The following is an 18320-nucleotide window of genomic DNA, read 5'->3' on the forward strand; positions in this document are numbered from 1 at the left end:
TCACTGATCCAAGGCATTCTCACTGATCCAAGGCATTCTCACAGATCCAAGGCCTTCTCACTGATCCAAGGCCTTCTCACTGATCCAAGGCCTTCTCACTGATCCAAGGCATTCTCACAGATCCAAGGCATTCTCACAGATCCAAGGCCTTCTCACTGATCCAAGGCATTCTCATAACTATTTTGATAGTTTTGTCCCTATAAATATGCCAGTGAATACGTTGAAACGTCTATAATTGATTTAAATGCTACATAATGGGCTTCTTTGTTGGAAGGATGATGAGTTAATTTATACCGTGTTGGAACAATGATGATGTGTTAATTGCTACCATGTTGGAACGATGATGATGTGTTAATTACTACCATGTTGGAACAATGATGAGTTAATTGATACCATGTTGAAGCGATGATGATGATGAGTTAATTGATACCTTGATGGAAGGATGGTGAGTTAATAGCTTGTGTCGTGTGAGAACCTCATGACTCGTACTTAGGTTTAGGTTTAGGTTTACTTTATTTGTACTTGTTGAGTTGAGTTTGTTTTGTTCTGTTCTTGTGTCTAACAGGGTCTTTCAGGGAAACCGGGCTTCTCTGGGGCTCCAGGCCTGCCGGTAAGTTTACATTTACATTATATATATATATATATATATATATATATATATATATATATATATATATATATATATATTTTTTTTTTTTTTTTTTTTTCTTTTTTTTTTCTTATTATATTTGTTCACTCTCAGATCCACTCCACACGTGACTTCAGCACGGGAGTTGTTCCCTGACGGTCTGCAGGGATCGAACCGGTGACCTTCTAGTCACACGGTCGCTTCTCTACCTGCTGGGCCAACACTGCCCAGCCTACAATACTATACCATACTATACTACACAAGACAATACTATACTGTACCATACTATACTACACAATACAATACTATAATATACCATACTATACTACACAATATAATACTATACTGTACCATACTATACTACACAATACAATACTATACCATACTACACAATACAATACTATACCACACTATACTATACTACACAATACTATACTGTACCATACTATACTACACAATACAATACTATACCATAATACTACACAATACAATACTATACCACACTATACTATACTACACAATACAATACTATACCACACTATACTATACTACACAATACAATACTATACCATACTATACTACACAATACAATACTATACTGTACCATACTACACAATACAATACTATACCATACTATACTACACAATACCATACTATAACATACGATACTACACAATACAATACTAAAACGTACTATACTACACAATACAATACTATACCATACTATACTACACAATACCATACTATAACATACGATACTACACAATACAATACTAAAACGTACTATACTACACAATACAATACTATACCACACTACTACACAATACAATACTATAACATACTATACTACACAATACAATAACATACTATACTACACAATACAATACTGTACCCCATAAGTATCATAACCTACAATACTATAACATACTATAATATACTACTACACAATACAATACTATACCATGCTATACTACACACTACAATACTACAGTATACAAGATACACAGTACATTTCGCAGAGTAAAATGTACTCAAACTGAGTACATTTTACTCAAACTGAGTAAAATTGTACTCAGTTTGAGTCAAATGTACTCAGTTTGAGTAAGATTTACTCTGCAAAATGTACTGTGTACAAGATACAAGATACAAGATTCCTTTATTGCCACACAACCAGGTTGGTGGTATTCTTGATCAGAGTGTAATAAGCTCTACAATACATAAAACTGGAACATAGATACACCCCCCCCCCCCCCACCTTCCCAGAAATGGATACATAATATATACATAACAGCACAACATGACACAATAAATACATAAATACAGCACAGCACGACACAGCACAACATAAACACACAGAAGAGTCTAGTCCATCAGGTCAGGAGCTTGGTTAGTGTGGGGGCGGGAGGGGGAGAGGGGGCCAAGGGAGTTCAGGGTCCGAATGGCGGTTGGGAAGAAGCTGTCCTTGAAGCGGGTGGTTTTTGAGAGGATGGACTTGAAGCGCCTACCTGAGGGCAGGGGCTGAAACAGGGGGTGTGCTGGGAGTCATTAGCCATTTTTCTGGCGCAGGTGGTTGTGCGGGAGGTGAAGATGGAGTCCAGGGAGGGAAGGTCACACCCTATGATTTTGGAGGCCTTGTTAATGATGCGCTGAAGTTTACATAAGTATCCCATAAGTATCATAACCTACAATACTATACCATACTATACTACACAATACAATACTATACCTCATAAATATCATAACCTCCAATACTATATTATACTATACTACACAATACAATACTGTATCATAACCTCCAATACTATACTAAGTATCAGAGAGATGGAGGGGAGAGAGGGAGGGGAGAGAGGGAGGAGAGAGAGGGAGGAGAGAGAGGGAGGGGAGAGAGGGAGGGGAGAGAGTGAGAGGTAGGAGAGAGAGGGAGAGGAGAGAATGAGGAGAGAGAGGGAGGAGAGAGAGGGAGGGGAGAGAGTGAGAGGGAGGAGAGAGAGGGAGGGGAGAGAGGGAGGAGAGAGAGGGAGGAGAGAGAGGGAGAGGAGAGAATGAGGAGAGAGATGGAGGGGAGCGAGGGAGGGGAGAGAGTGAGAGGGAGGAGAGAGAGGGAGGGGAGAGAGGGAGGAGAGAGAGGGAGGAGAGAGAGGGAGAGGAGAGAATGAGGAGAGAGAGGGAGGAGAGAGAGGGAGGGGAGAGAGGGAGGAGAGAGAGGGGGAGAGAGAGGGAGAGGGAGGAGAGAGAGGGAGAGGAGAGAATGGGGAGAGAGAGGGAGGAGAGAGAGGGGGAGAGAGAGGGAGGGGAGACAGGGAGAGGGAGGAGAGAGAGGGAGGGGAGAACCTCTGCAGTCCTAACTTGTAGGAAGCTCGTTCCACCACCAGGGGGCCAGGAGGCCAGGTCACCGTGGAGATGGGTTGTAAAACATCTAGTGACAGAACGCACATACTTTCTTCTCCTTCCTTTTTCATTTATTTGTCATGTATTATTGTAATTTTTTTGTATTGATTAATGATACATTTATTAATTTGGGGGAAAGCAATACTTTTATTCCGCACCTTTCTAAAAGCTCTGTGGATGTACTGTATATATATATATATATTTTAAATAATTACTCTACATCAATTTTCTATCTATAGCACTTTTAATAATCGTACTATCATACTGTCTTTTACAATTACTTTGTAAAAGTCCTGCTGACTTGTGAGTCTCTTTGGATAAACCGTTCAGCTGAATGACTGAATGTAAATGTAATCAGGCTGAACAGGGACACCACTGTGATACATCCACCTAAAATCCTACGGTTACTTCCTGTTAAGTCACAGTGACCCCCGTTGACCATTGATCTCTAATCACTCATGTGACTCCACGTCATCAGGGAATACCAGGAAGTGAGGGACCCATGGGGCCATCTGGACTCCCAGGATGCAACGGGACGAAGGTATCTCAGTTTAAACTGAATTCAAACAGAATCTGTCTGTCTGTCATATCTGCTTGTTATATTTATTTAACCCTTTCACTTCCACACTACAGAAGGTTAACCCTTTACTATCACACTACAGAAAACCCTTTGTCGTGTGGCAGTGAAAGGGTTAACCTTCTGTATTGTCGCCGTGAAAGGGTTAACCATTTGGTAGTGTGGTAGTGAAAGGGTTAAGTATGTACTGTACCTACCTCATACTATAGTCTACCCATATAACTCTGTATGATACAGTAGCATGTACAATAATGCTGTATATACCGTATATATATATTTATTCACATCTGTTTGTACATACCTATACAGATACTATACTGTATATATATATCTGTACATAGCCCTTATGTACTTGTACTAGTTACACTGCTGGCCAGTATATCTTACTACTACCATAGTGTCCTTATACCTGTACATTAATTAATACTACAACTCTGTACATACATATGATATTAACACTATTACTCAGTAGTACTCAGATTTGTCTATATTATACCCAGTTTAATCACCTGTACATTGTATATTACTGTTGCACTTTACTGTTACATTTGCACTCTGGTTGGATGCCAAACCTCTTTTCGTTTGTATTGTACTGTATGATGACAATACGTTTGAATGCAATCTAATCTAATCTAATCTAATGCATGAATGTACGTGTCTTTCAGGGAGACCTCGGCTATCCCGGGTTCTCAGGGGTTCCTGGTCCACTGGGTCTGCCTGTAAGCACTGCACACGCTCACTGTCACACCACGTAGACAACAGGGAATCAATCTGTTTCTGTTTGAGCTGCGTCAGGCCTTCGTGGTTATTGTTGTGTTCCGTGTTGATGTTGATGTGAGAGTTTCTTGCTGCATTAAAAACAAAGATCCACTTGTGGAGAATAACGCTGGTGTTGTGTTCTCACAGGGTGTCCCAGGATCGCACGGCCCAAAGGTATCATTCATAAATCATACTGTATCTCTTCTACACATTCATTCTCTCTCATTTCATTCTTCTCATTGTTCCTATTGTTGCTGTGCACTAGATTACGTACTGGAAGTCTTCTATTAGTACTGAGGCTGTGTACTGTTGTGTCTGTGATAGGGAGACTCCTTCTACTACTCTATTAGTACTGAGGCTGTGTACTGTTGTGTTTCTCTGCCATAGGGCGACTCCTATTACCACCTGATGGACATATATCACCTGTACTACTATTATTTATTATTTATATACACATAGAACTGCTCCACATGGATTTTTAATATATCATGCTTTAAGTACTGTAGTTTTAACAAAGCTGGTGTTTCTTTTATAGTGGTGACTGACGAGTGTCTATGTATTGTGACTGTATGTTTGTCTTTTAACCACTGAAGCACAAATGAAGTTCCGAATGGAAACTAAAGTCATTTGAAGTTGAAGTTGATTAGTACTGATGCTGTGTCCTGTTGTGTTTCTCTGTCACAGGGAGACTCCTTCTACTTCCCCCCGTCCCGGGACATTAAGGGGGGCAGCGGCCCGCCTGGGATATCTGGAGACAGGGTTAGTGATTGTCGCCATGACACCCGCTCTTTACCTGACCAACTTACTCCATGGATCTAGTTCCTGTCTCCCAACTCTCTCTGCATACGTCTAACTATAGCACCGGGTCACATGACGCTGTCTCTAACTATAGCACCGGGTCACATGACGCTGTCTCTAACTATAGCACCGGTCACATGACGCTGTCTCTAACTATAGCACCGGGTCACATGATGCAGTATCGTGATGATGATGCAATACTTGATCGACCACAGGAAAAAAGGTACACAATGTACATATGTTATATATATAAGTAACATATTAACTTTTGGTACTGGTGAAAGTCCCCCCCCCCCCCCCAAAAGGCACAATCAGGAGTTGAACTAACAGTGTTTGTGGTGGAGGGTGAGTTGTCTCACTAGAGGAAACCACCCACCCTGATACTAACACAGCTATACTGTGGTGATAGAAAGTCAGGGTTAAGGTTAAGGTTAGTTTAAGGTTACAGTGTGGTTAAGGTTAGGGTTAGGGTTAGTTTAACGTAACAGTGTGGTTAAGGTTAGGGTTAGTTTAAGGTAACAGTGTGGTTAAGGTTAGGGTTAGTTTAACGTAACAGTGTGGTTAAGGTTAAGATTATGGTTAGTTTAAGGTAACAGTGTGGTTAATGTTAAGATTATGGTTAGTTTAAGGTAACAGTGTGGGTTAAGGTTAGGGTTAAGGTCTAGTGGTGAGAGCAATTGTTGCCAACCACTGTTAGTTATCACATTGTTTTTGGACTTTCGTCAATACAAAATGTAAATATATTACTTATGGCTATAACATAACGTACATTATGTACTTTTTTCCTATTATATTTACATATTTAAGCGAGATTGGGCTGGGTCACACACTACCTGGCTGAACTCTGACTGTCTATGGCTCTGGTACCACCACCTCCTCACATAACCCGTCCAAACTCTCTTTATCTATGGTATTCTGCCAAACGCTCTCTATGTATGGCTTTGGTGAGACGGATAGTCGAATTAGTGATCCTGAGTTCCTATAATGTTTCAATGGTAATGAGTCTGATAGAAGAGCGTGTGATGACGCAACCCTCCTGCAGGGGGCAGGCTGGAGTCACCTCAGTCTCTTCTCCTAAAGGTGCCCTGTGGAGCTTGGCGAGATCACTGTGTTTACATTTGCAGAGCCTGCAATATACAAAACATACTTACTACTCTACATGTAATTCTTACAATTATTCTATTATCATCATGAATCTAAACTAAATAATGTTTGAGTCACTGTGAACCAAACGTAATATCGTCGGTGGTGGAAGAAAACCTCGTAACTCCAAAAACCCAACTTTCCAGGAGATGTAAATGTAAATAATTACTGCAAACGAGAAGAGTACTTTGTTGGCAATAACTAACGAATATACATGTGTGGTCGGGGCTGTTTCCTGAGCCACATAACCTAATCGACAGCAGCATGGCCTGGAAAATGCTGACAAGTGAAGGCCCTCTCCCAACAACACCCTCAAAGCCCTCTTACAGTCGGGGCTCAATTAGGGTCATAAGGAAGACCCCACACATGGAAGTAATTTTTTTTATTAATGTTTGTATTGTGATTTTGCCCATTTACGTTTTTTTGTGACTGCTGTTCTTTGCAGCCTCAGGGGGGTTAACTTTGATACAGTGAGTTCACTATCGATAATTGTGTTTAATTCTATTGGACAATATGCAAGCAGTTAAAATTGTAACGTATAATGTGAACGGTTTACTCAATCCAATCAAAAGATGCAAGATATTAACTAAATTAAAAAGAGATAAAGTGGAAGTGGCCTTTTTGCAGGAAACACATCTTACAGCCATAGAGCATGCAAAACTGAAGAGAATGGGCTTTACCAGTTTTCATCCTCATATCCGGCGGGCCACAGGAGGGGAGTGGCGATACTAATTTCCAGCAAACTTTGTTTTGAACTCACATTTGAAAAGAAAGATACAGAGGGGAGATATGTTTTGATAAGAGGACATTTGGGCGGGACATTGATAACTTTACTAAACATTTATGCCCCACCTAACTCGAAATGGGAATTTTATAGGATTCTATTTGATTTGATAATAGCTGAGACTCAGGGGGTCCTGATTTGCGGGGGGACTTCAACATTAGATTAAATCCTAATCTTGATACCTCCAAAACATGCATAACTCAGCCAAAACTGACAAACAAGAAAATAAATACTGCAATGAAGACGTTTGGAGAGAGTTGAATCCACAAAGGAGAGACTACAAATTTTTTTCCAACCCACATTCGATGTACTCAAGGATTGATTACTTCTTTGCCTTTGGTAAAGACTTACATATGATGGGTGGCTGTGAAATAGGCACTATGGACCTCTCGGATCACAGCCCTGTGTATTTAAAAATGAATCTAGTACAGGATTTTTACCCCCTTTTTACCCCCTTGAATGCCCAAATCCACTCCAATGTTAACGTTAATATCGCCTAATCTATGTTTTAAATTATGGCTATGTGTCTAATCTGCCCGTCGCTTATCAAAGACTAATTTTCCAGTCAACATTGCCAAAGCAGATTGTTTTTTATCGCTTCATTTCCGTTTGATAGCATTTTGAAAATCACTCGTTTTCGCGGAAAAAACAACCCTGTTGTGAAGAGCCAGATTAAACTGAATATATATATGTATCGTTTGATATACTTTGTATATTATTTATATATATACACGGAATATCCCTTTACCTGCGTACAGACCAGAGTAATATTCGCTCTCCTATTGGACAGCGCCCCCAGGCGCCAACGCGCAAGCCCCCAACGGCAAGTTCAAAGACAACTGCAGGCATGTCAGAACATGCCCAGAGTCAGCGTAGTAATACGAGACAAGGACTGAGGTTGGGACTAGATATTCACTTAAGTATAAATACGGCGCAGTAGTGATGCACCGATGTGAAAATTGTGGCCGATACCGATAACCGATATTAATATTGCTGTTCTGGCCGATACCGATATTTACCGATGTCGATATCTCTGTATAGAAAACACTTTTTTATAATAATCAAATAAAGAGCTATTTTCCAAAACGCATACTTTTTTTTACTTTTGTAACTTATTTTCAGAAATGACTGATATTTTGAAACTATTTAAGGCCAAAAAAAAAAAAGATAAAAAAAAAAAAGAAAAAAACGTTTTTTTTTTTTTTTTTTTTTTTTTAATAATATCGGCCCTATCTTGATATCGGACCGATACCGATGTGTAAAAAAACGGCCATATCGGCCGATATTATATCGGCGGCCGATATATCGTGCATCACTATGGCGCAGGTGTAAACAGCAGTACCTTACCTTACCTAAACCTTACCCACCTTCACCACGAGTCAACGTGCAGTGAAGTGAGCAACCTTGCGTCTAAATAGAGCATTGAGAACCACGTGCGAATAGAATGTTAAAGTGTCAGAGTTTAATGAAGTAACGTTGAGTTCGACTTAATCTAATGTGAAGTCAATAGTCGATCATTTATTGTATATCGTGCGGCCACAGTTCCTCCGTGTGTGGCCCATCGGTTCGTCGTGTCTTTAGCTAGTGCACTTATCCAGGCTGTGTGGCCTAAATACGTCGCCCACACCCGAGGAGTCCTAGGCGAGAACCGTTGGACATGTACACAGGAGAATCGGCGCCGGCGATTGCAGAACCATTCCTGGTTGGATTATATTGATTTGGGACGTGACTACCGGAGAAGAGCACCGTTGATTTCCACTATCGTTTGGGATTTAACCTCGTGAGGATTACCACTCGGGCCTGCCTCATGGACGGGGCTGGCTAGCTGTCGTCAATGCTGTCAAGCATCTTGGATTACAACTATTGCTTTTGTCTGCTGATCAAGGGAGTACAAGCACCGACTCCTGTACCTGGAGTCTCTTTATTCCTCGTTGACTCAGACGGAGTACCCGAACATTCCTCTACCCTCCAGGCCTTACACCCCGGAGGGAACCCATTGTCTCCAGTTGGTACCGGTGTTGCCCTATATAATTGCTACTATACAACAGGTGGCGTCAGCTTAGACCCATCGTAGGATTCCTGCTATTCTTAGTGACTTATGCTCTTGACTGACTTTACGTATATTCTTCGCCATACAAGCGCGACCCTAATTCTCATTCTGTAACCTAACGTTGCCTAATAATAATAAATTACCCTCCAATAGTATTTCTGTGTCAATGCCGTGTTCTTGTGGGTGTTCACCATCTATATTTGATGTACTGTTTGGCCAGTAATTAAAGTACATAACTAGCAGTGGTTTAATCTATCACAATCTTTAATACAGTCAGGGTTTTGTAACCCCTCAGTTACAACCCATTCTATGATAATCGCCTTTTACTGGAATATTCTAGAACGTTGTCATTTGTCTGCCTATTTATGAATAGTTTTCAAATAAACGCTAGATAATCTACAGTATATGTGTGCGCACGCACGCTCGTGCCGCGCGCTGATAATCGCTGCTCTTATTTCCTGATGGCTTTTACAGTCAACACAGCCATATCACATATAGTGGAAACGCTTATACTGTATATCCGTGAAAACGAGTCTGATTATCCTAAGACTGATAACATAGATTCCTTACCTGAGATCAGATGGTATCCAAATGGATTATTCCAATTCCTGATCACCATTCGAAAAAATCGTTCATTGTATTGATCAACCGTGTATACAGTAGAACACATAATCCCGCTGCTCTTCAGGCTCCGGAGTGATGCCGGTCGATGCCGGCTGCGTGAGTAGGAAGTAAAATGTGGAGTCAGAAATCCTTTCTCCCATTCACTTTCATTGAGTCCAATCCAAAAGGGTGATTTACCATCTGGGAGACGATAGGGGGCGCTTTTTTCACATCTGAGAGCCTGGGGTGACTGGATATCCAACGGTAGGCTCGCTTGATGCAATATGATTTCAGATCGCTAATAAAAAAATTTAAATAAATAAAACGAATATTCTCGTGATGGGCATTCAACCCGCGGGGGGTAAACCCGAGAAAAGCCGTGAGTGGCATTCAAAGTGTTAAGGAGAATAAGATACCCCCCTCCTGGAGGGAAGCGGTAATCTCACTGATTCCAAAAGAGGGAAAGGATAAATCTGGATGTGGCTCATTTAGGCCGGTAAGTGTTCTCAACCAAGATTATAAGCTATTTACGCATATACTGGCAAAGCGAATAGAGGGATTTTTACCACAAATCATCAGCCTAGATCAGATAAGTTTTGTTCGCCAAAGACAAACGCAAGACAACATCAGACGGACCTTACATGTAATTAATCATATAAAAGAGCATAATCTAGAGGCAGTGTTGGTGGGGCTGGACGCTGAAAAAGCCTTTGACTGTGTGAATTGGTCATTTTTATACAGGGTTTTGGATACATTTGGCTTTCATAGCAGTTTTATTAAAACAATACAGGCTCTTTATGATAAATCAAGGGCAAGAATTAAGATAAATGGGACAGTGTCTAGTTCCTTTGGACTAGAACGTGGGACTAGGCAGGGTTGTCCAATTAGTCCCTTATTGTTCGCAATTTTTATTGAACCCCTGAGTCAGTGGATTATACAGAATACAAATATTAAAGGGATAGATATGAAGGGGGGAGAACAAAAAATGTCCTTATTCGCGGACGATGTATTAGTGTATTTATCAAGCCCAGAACATTCACTTAAACAGTTATTTTTGCTTTTAGAACAATATGGGTCATTCTCCGGGTATAAATTGAATGTAACGAAAACGCAAATTCTTAGTTTTAAATATAGCCCTTCAAGAAATATAAAGACGAAATTTAAATTACAATGGGAAGCAGAATCCATGAGATATTTGGGAGTAAATATACCAAAAGATTTGTCAAAATTGTTCGCCATTAACTTCCTCCCCTTGAATCAAAAGATTAAAGAAGACATAAGGAGATGGGATGCAATACCTCTTCTGAATTTTGGATCGCGAATTGAATCGGTAAAAATGAATATTTTGCTGAGATTACTCTATCTGTTCCAGGCCCTCCCTCTAGACCTACCCGACCAAACATTTCAGGAATGGGACACACTTATTTCAAGGTACATCTGGCAAGGGCGGAGACCTAGAATTAGATACAAGAGTCTACAACTAGCAAAGAGCAGGGGAGGGGTTGCACTTCCATGTTTGAAGGACTATTATATTGCAGCTCAATTAAGACCAATGACGTGTTGGTGTAATCCAGAATATTTTGTGGAAGGAGATTGAGATGACGGTAACAGAAGAGTATCCAATTCAAGCGGCAATTGGGGATAAGGCTTTGTTGAATGATTTAAGGGAGTTGGGAAATCCATGGATTAGTTTACCACTTAAGTTGTGGAGTAAGGTAACAGCCTCAAAAAAATTAAAAGAGGCCATAAAAGTTTTGGGATGGTGTGCGTATGACCCAGATTTTGTACCCAAAAGAATGGACGTAAGGTTTAAAGGGTGGGAGACTCTAGGCCTAACAGCATATTGTACCTTTTTACATCAGGGGTCAATGAAGAGCTTTCAAGATCTGAAGTTGCAGCATGGTTTGAAAAATGAAGATTTTTACAGATATCTTCAAGTTCGGCACTATATCGAGCAACTACTGAAGCAAAGTAAACAAACACTTTCTGAAAATATTTGATTAAAAGTCTTCAGAGAGGCTTATGTCTCGAACTCAAACCAAAAAACCATCTCAAGACTCTACAACAGACGAAAGGTAATTCATTGTATGTAAAACAGAAATGGGAAAGGGAGGGAAACCTAAATATAACGGAAGAGGAATGGGAGGATTTATGTGAAATACATTGGAAAACATCAAGTTCACCAGTATGGAGAGAATTTAGTTGTAAATCCCTGATTAGGTTCTTCAGTACTCCAGCTCAAGGGAGTCATCGTACCAAATCCTCCAACTGCTGGAGACAGTGTGGCCTCTCAGAGGCAAATCATTACCACATATTCTGGTCTTGTCCCTCGCTGATGCCTTTCTGGAGGGAGGTCCATACAATCTTTGAAAAAGTATTCCAGGGGAACATCCCATTTAAGTTGGAGAGTCTATATTTGGGCGCCAGGCCATCAGAAAATGGGGATAGATATATATTTCAGATATTAAGTGCGGCTAGCAGGAAAGCATCACTAGAAAGTGGTTAAGAACAGAAATCCCTACAGTGGATGATTGGATTGATATTATTTATGATATTCTTAAGATGGAAAGAATAACTTTTTCTTTTAGGTTGCAACAGGATAAGTTTCGGGAAAAAATGGTAAAGATGGATAATGTACATTACACCGTTACGATCTTCATTTGTTTAAGGTATACAGAAATGACCATTCGGGATAATTGTTAAGTGAACCTTGTGTAAAGGGAGTTGAGAATCAGGAAGATGCACATATTATACATACATATTATTTTGTTATTTGTTTGTGTATCATTATGTACAGTGAATACTGTGTGTCATTATGTATAGTGAATACTGTGTGTCATTATGTATAGTGAATACTATGTATCAGTATGTATAGTGAATACTGTGTGTCATTATGTATTGTGAATACTGTGTGTCATTATGTATAGTGAATACTGTGTGTCATTATGTATAGTGACTACTGTGTGTCATTATGTATAGTGAATACTGTGTATCATTATGTATAGTGAATACTGTGTGTCATTATGTATAGTGAATACTGTGTGTCATTATGTATAGTGAATACTGTGTATCATTATGTATAGTGACTACTGTGTGTCATTATGTATAGTGAAAACTGTGTATCATTATGTATAGTGAATACTGTGTATCATTATGTATAGTGAATACTGTGTGTCATTATGTATAGTGAATACTGTGTGTCATTATGTATTGTGAATACTGTGTGTCATTATGTATAGTGAATACTGTGTATCATTATGTATAGTGAATACTGTGTGTCATTATGTATTGTGAATACTGTGTGTCATTATGTATAGTGAATACTGTGTGTCATTATGTATAGTGAATACTGTGTGTCATTATTTATAGTGAATACTATGTATCATTATGTATAGTGAATACTGTGTGTCATTATGTATAGTGAATACTGTGTGTCATTATGTATAGTGAATACTGTGTATCATTATGTATAGTGAATACTGTGTGTCATTATGTATAGTGAATACTGTGTATCATTATGTATAGTGAATACTGTGTGTCATTATGTATTGTGAATACTGTGTGTCATTATGTATAGTGAATACTGTGTGTCATTATGTATAGTGAATACTGTGTATCATTATGTATAGTGAATACTGTGTGTCATTATGTATAGTGAATACTGTGTGTCATTATGTATAGTGAATACTGTGTGTCTTTATGTATAGTGAATACTGTGTATCATTATGTATAGTGAATACTGTGTATCATTATGTATAGTGAATACTGTGTATCATTATGTATAGTGACTACTGTGTGTCATTATGTATAGTGAATACTGTGTGTCATTATGTATAGTGAATACTGTGTGTCATTATGTATAGTGAATACTGTGTGTCATTATGTATAGTGAATACTGTGTGTCATTATGTATAGTGAATACTGTGTGTCATTATGTATAGTGAATACTGTGTATCATTATGTATAGTGAATACTGTGTGTCATTATGTATAGTGAATACTGTGTATCATTATGTATAGTGAATACTGTGTGGCATTATGTATAGTGAATACTGTGTACCATTATGTATAGTGAATACTGTGTGTCATTATGTATAGTGACTACTGTGTTCGTACACTGTGTATCATTATGTATAGTGAATACTGTGTTTGTTCACTGTGTAGTGAACACTAGTTTCTATTCTGCAGGGCGGGGATGGTCTCCCAGGGTTACCTGGACTTCCAGGATCTTCAGGTCTCCTAGGGATCCCAGTACGTTCATGTTTTAACTACTATTCCTCTCATTTATTGTTGGTTAATTATTATGTTAGTAGTCATAGTAGTAGTAGTAGTAGTAGTAGTAGTAGTAGTAGTAGTAGTAGTAGTAGTAGTAGTAGTAGTAGTAGTACATTTACATTTACATTTAGTCATTTAGCTGACGCTTTTATCCAAATCGACTTACAAGTTCTGTGCGACAAGACAGCAAGAAGGGTATAACTCTATCAGCTGAGTAACAATGTTCATCAAAGTGTTGCGTGTTACAGTGTAGGTTAGTTTATTAGGACAAGTGCATGACATTAAGGTTAGTCGGGGTTAGATTTTTTTTTTTTTTTTTTTTTTTTTAATCATTTCAGATAATGGTTGAAGAAGTGAGTCTTTAGTCGACGGCGAAAGATTGGACGGGATTCGGCTGTCCTAACTGGGATGGGTAGTTCATTCCACCATTGTGGGGCAAGGACTGAGAATAGGCGGCTTCTCTTTGATGACCCTCCGGGAGCTTGGATAGGAGTAGATCTGAGGCGGCCAGAAGATGCAGAGCGTAGGGGTCTTGAGGGTGTGTAGTTAGAGACCATTGACCGGAGGTAGGCGGGAGCGGTTCCCTTTGCCGCACGGTATGCTAGGTCGAGGGCCTTGAAGCGGATACGTGCAGCAATGGGGAGCCAGTGCAGGTCCCTAAGAAGTGGGGTGACATGGGCGGACTTCGGTAGGTTTGAGATCAGGCGGGCCGCTGCATTTTGAATGAGTTGAAGAGGCTTGGTGGCAGTGGCCGGGAGGCCAGCTAGCAGTGCGTTGCAGTAGTCGAGGCGGGAGATGACTGTTGATTGGACGAGGAGTTGGGTGGCTTCTTTTGTCAGGAAGGGGCGTATCCTTCTGACGTTGCTCAGGAGGAATCTGCAGGTTCTGGTTGTCGCTGCGATGTGAGCAGAGAAGTTCAACTGGTCGTCGAGGACAACACCAAGGTTCTTGGCGGTCGGCGACGCGGTCACAGCTGCATTCTCGACTGTGATGGAGAGATCGGTCAGGGGGGAGGATTTGGCCGGCAGGTGGAGCAATTCTGTTTTGCTCCACTATCTCCTAGGGATCCCAGTACGTTCATGTTTTAACTACTATTCCTCTCATTTATTGTTGGTTAATTATTATGTTAGTAGTCATAGTAGTAGTAGTAGTAGTAGTAGTAGTAGTAGTAGTAGTAGTAGTAGTAGTAGTAGTAGTAGTAGTAGTAGTAGTAGTAGTACTGTAGTAGTAGTAGTAGTAGTAGTAGTAGTAGTAGTAGTAGTAGTAGTAGTAGTAGTAGTAGTAGTAGTAGTAATAGTAGTAGTAGTGTAGTAGTAGTAATATTATTATTATTATTATTAGTAGTAGTAGTAGTAGTAGTAGTAGTAGTAGTAGTAGTAGTAGTAGTAGTAGTAGTAGTAGTAGTAGTAGTAGTAGTAGTAGTAGTAGTAGTAGTAGTAGTAGTAGTAGTATAATATTAGTAGTAGTAGTAGGTCCTTGAAAAGGCTATTCTCTCTCAGCTGTCTCCCTACCTGCACTTGAATAACATCCTGGACACATTTCAGTCAGGTTTCAGAGCCAACCACAGCACAGAATCTGCCCTGCTTAAGGTCACCAATGACCTGCTCCTCACTACCGACAACCGGGACTGTGCTGTCCTTATGCTCTTAGACCTCAGTGCAGCTTTCGATACAATAGACCATGTTATCCTCATTGACCGTCTTCACCAGGCAGTTGGTGTCAGTGGCACAGCCCTATCATGGTTCACCTCCTACCTCAGTGATAGAAGCCTCTCCGTTAATATCGGAAACTGCTCCTCCCCCTCTGCCTCTCTCTCTTGCGGGGTTCCACAAGGCTCCATCCTTGGCCCTATCCTATTCTCCCTATACATGCTGCCCCTTGGTCTGATCATTAAAAAACACAACATCTCTTTCCATTTTTATGCTGACGACACTCAGGTCTATCTCCCCATGAAACCCAACAATATAAACAATCTCGACAGTCTTCGTTCCTGCCTAGACGACATCAAATGCTGGATGGCACACCATTTTCTACAGCTCAATCAGTCAAAGTGTGAAATCCTCCTTTTCGGCCCTCCGAACCAAACCAGTAGTAGTACTAGTAATATTAGTAGTAGTAGTAGTAGTAGTAGTAGTAGTAGTAGTAGTAGTAGTAGTAGTAGTAGTAGTAGTAGTAGCAGTCACGCCAACAGCAGTGGCAGTTGTAATAGTACTAGTATCAGAATAGTAGTTTGTGTTGAGAGACATTTTGATGCAGTAACACAATAACTGTTTTCTCAGGGAACACCTGGACCACAAGGTCTAACAGGAGAGAAGGTGAGTCTGTGTTTGAGGTAATGTGTGTGTGAAGACATGGTGTATGTGGTTCTGTGTGTGTGTGTAAGACATGGTGTATGTGGTTCTGTGTGTGTGTGTGTCTCTCTCTCTCTCTCTCTCTCTCTCTCTCTCTCTCTCTCTCTCTCTCTCTCTCTCTCTCTCTCTCTCTCTCTCTCTCTCCTCTCTCTCTCTCTCTCTCTCTCTCTCTCTCTCTCTCTCTCTTTTTAACCTCATTATTCCTCTCTATCTCTCTCTCTTTCTCAGGGTCAGGAGGGTCCTAGTCCAGTCATCCCAGGGCCACGAGGACAGAAGGTAAGTCTGTCCAATCAGAAGCTCCATAAGTCTCCCCTGACCTCTCTCTCTCTCTGCTGATCTGGCATCAGTTTGACAGAATAACAGCAGCAGAGCCGGCATGAAGACACACTAGTAGGTTTGGTCTCAACAGTAGCACAGACCATAACCCATTCAGTATCTATAGACTACAGACCTTTCTTTCTTTCTTTCTTTCTTTCTTTCTTTCTTTCTTTCTTTCTTTCTTTCTTTCTTTCTTTCTTTCTTTCTTTCTTTCTTTCTTTCTTTCTTTCTTTCTTTCTTTCTTTCTTTCTTTCTTTCTTTCTTTCTTTCTTTCTTTCTTTCTTTCTTTCTTTCTTTCTTTCTTTCTTTCTTTCTTTCTTTCTTTCTTTGATTCTTTCTTTCTTTCTTTCTTTCTTTCTTTCTTTCTTTCTTTCTTTCTTTCTTTCTTTCTTTCTTTCTTTCTTTCTTTCTTTCTTTCTTTCTCTCTCAAACATCCACATTAAAAGATCACAATAAAACAGTCAAAGATAAAGCTGACAGAATTTGACAGACCAATCAGAGAACAGGTTACATTGCACCAATGAAATGTCCAAATTATACATCCATGACAGAGGCATCAGCCAGTTAAAATATCTATACAAAACATAAAAACAAAACTCCAAAAGCGCAAACTATAAAGATGATTAAAATATACAAAAATATACAATAAGTGTCTGAACGTACCGAAAGCGTTACCTTGTGTAAAATTAACCTCCAGTGTTTGTTACCAGGGTTACCAAGGCCCCCCCGGCATCCCAGGACAGAAAGGCATCAAGCTGTACGCAGAGGGGCCCAAAGAGCTGAAGGTGAGTGCAATCCTGGGGGCCATGTGTTCGTAGATGGTGGCGTGGTCAAGGTCCAGGCCTCTGGAGCAGTGGCGGTCTTAGGCATGAGCAACACGAGCAGCTGCCCAGGGCACCTGGCTGAGGGTGGCATGAAGAGGCCATTTAAAAATGTATTTAATTAATTTATTATTATTATATGCTCTGGAGCTACTTGGATCAAATCCCACCAGAACCTTCTCATTCAGTAGAAAGCTATCCGGCTACAAGCTAGCCTAGCTTAGCACAAATTAATCGACCACTAGCCTAGTTTAAAACTCCAGTAGAGGTGTTTTTGGCCAACAGCATAGGCTAGCTGGTCTGTATCGGCTTCCATTCATTTGTGCTAAGCTAGGCTAGTTTGCAGCCGGAGAGCTCTCTACTGAACGCACAGAGAGGAAACTGGTATCCATCTTCTCGTCTGACTCTGGAGAAGATGGGAGGAACATTTCCCATAATGACGGCGTGTTCCTTTAATTTCAACACATAAACGAACATGGACAATGTTGATCCTACTAATGTCAGTCCTGATGTCTCTTTCTCTGCAGAATGTTAGTCTCTCTCTGCAGAATGTTAGTCCTGATGTCAGTCTTTCTCTCTGCAGAATGTTAGTCTCTCTCTGCAGAATGTTAGTCCTGATGTCAGTCTCTCTCTCTGCAGAATGTAAGTCCTGATGTCAGTCTCTCTCTGCAGAATGTCAGTCCTGATGTCAGTCTCTCTGCAGAATGTCAGTCCGGATGTCAGTCTCTCTCTGCAGAATGTTAGTCCTGATGTCAGTCTCTCTCTGCAGAATGTCAGTCCGGATGTCAGTCTCTCTCTGCAGAATGTTAGTCCTGATGTCAGTCTC

The 18320-nt window shown here is 40.4% G+C and overlaps 1 protein-coding gene across 1 annotated transcript in view; it reads left to right on the plus strand.

Moving 5' to 3' along the window:
* The window catches only part of col4a3 (collagen, type IV, alpha 3), a gene marked incomplete at its 5' end in the record, with an annotated part of 152226 nt that overhangs the window by 46822 nt on the left and 87084 nt on the right, over positions 1-18320 (plus strand). Inside the window, 9 exon segments of the mRNA XM_084309789.1 lie at positions 566-610; positions 3495-3557; positions 4259-4312; positions 4500-4526; positions 5037-5111; positions 13918-13980; positions 16284-16319; positions 16584-16631; positions 17384-17458. Of these exon segments, the coding sequence (XP_084165915.1) occupies positions 566-610; positions 3495-3557; positions 4259-4312; positions 4500-4526; positions 5037-5111; positions 13918-13980; positions 16284-16319; positions 16584-16631; positions 17384-17458 (486 nt within the window).

Source organism: Notolepis coatsorum, assembly GCF_963971535.1.
Source record: "Notolepis coatsorum genome assembly, chromosome: 1".
Classification (NCBI taxonomy): domain Eukaryota; kingdom Metazoa; phylum Chordata; class Actinopteri; order Aulopiformes; family Paralepididae; genus Notolepis; species Notolepis coatsorum.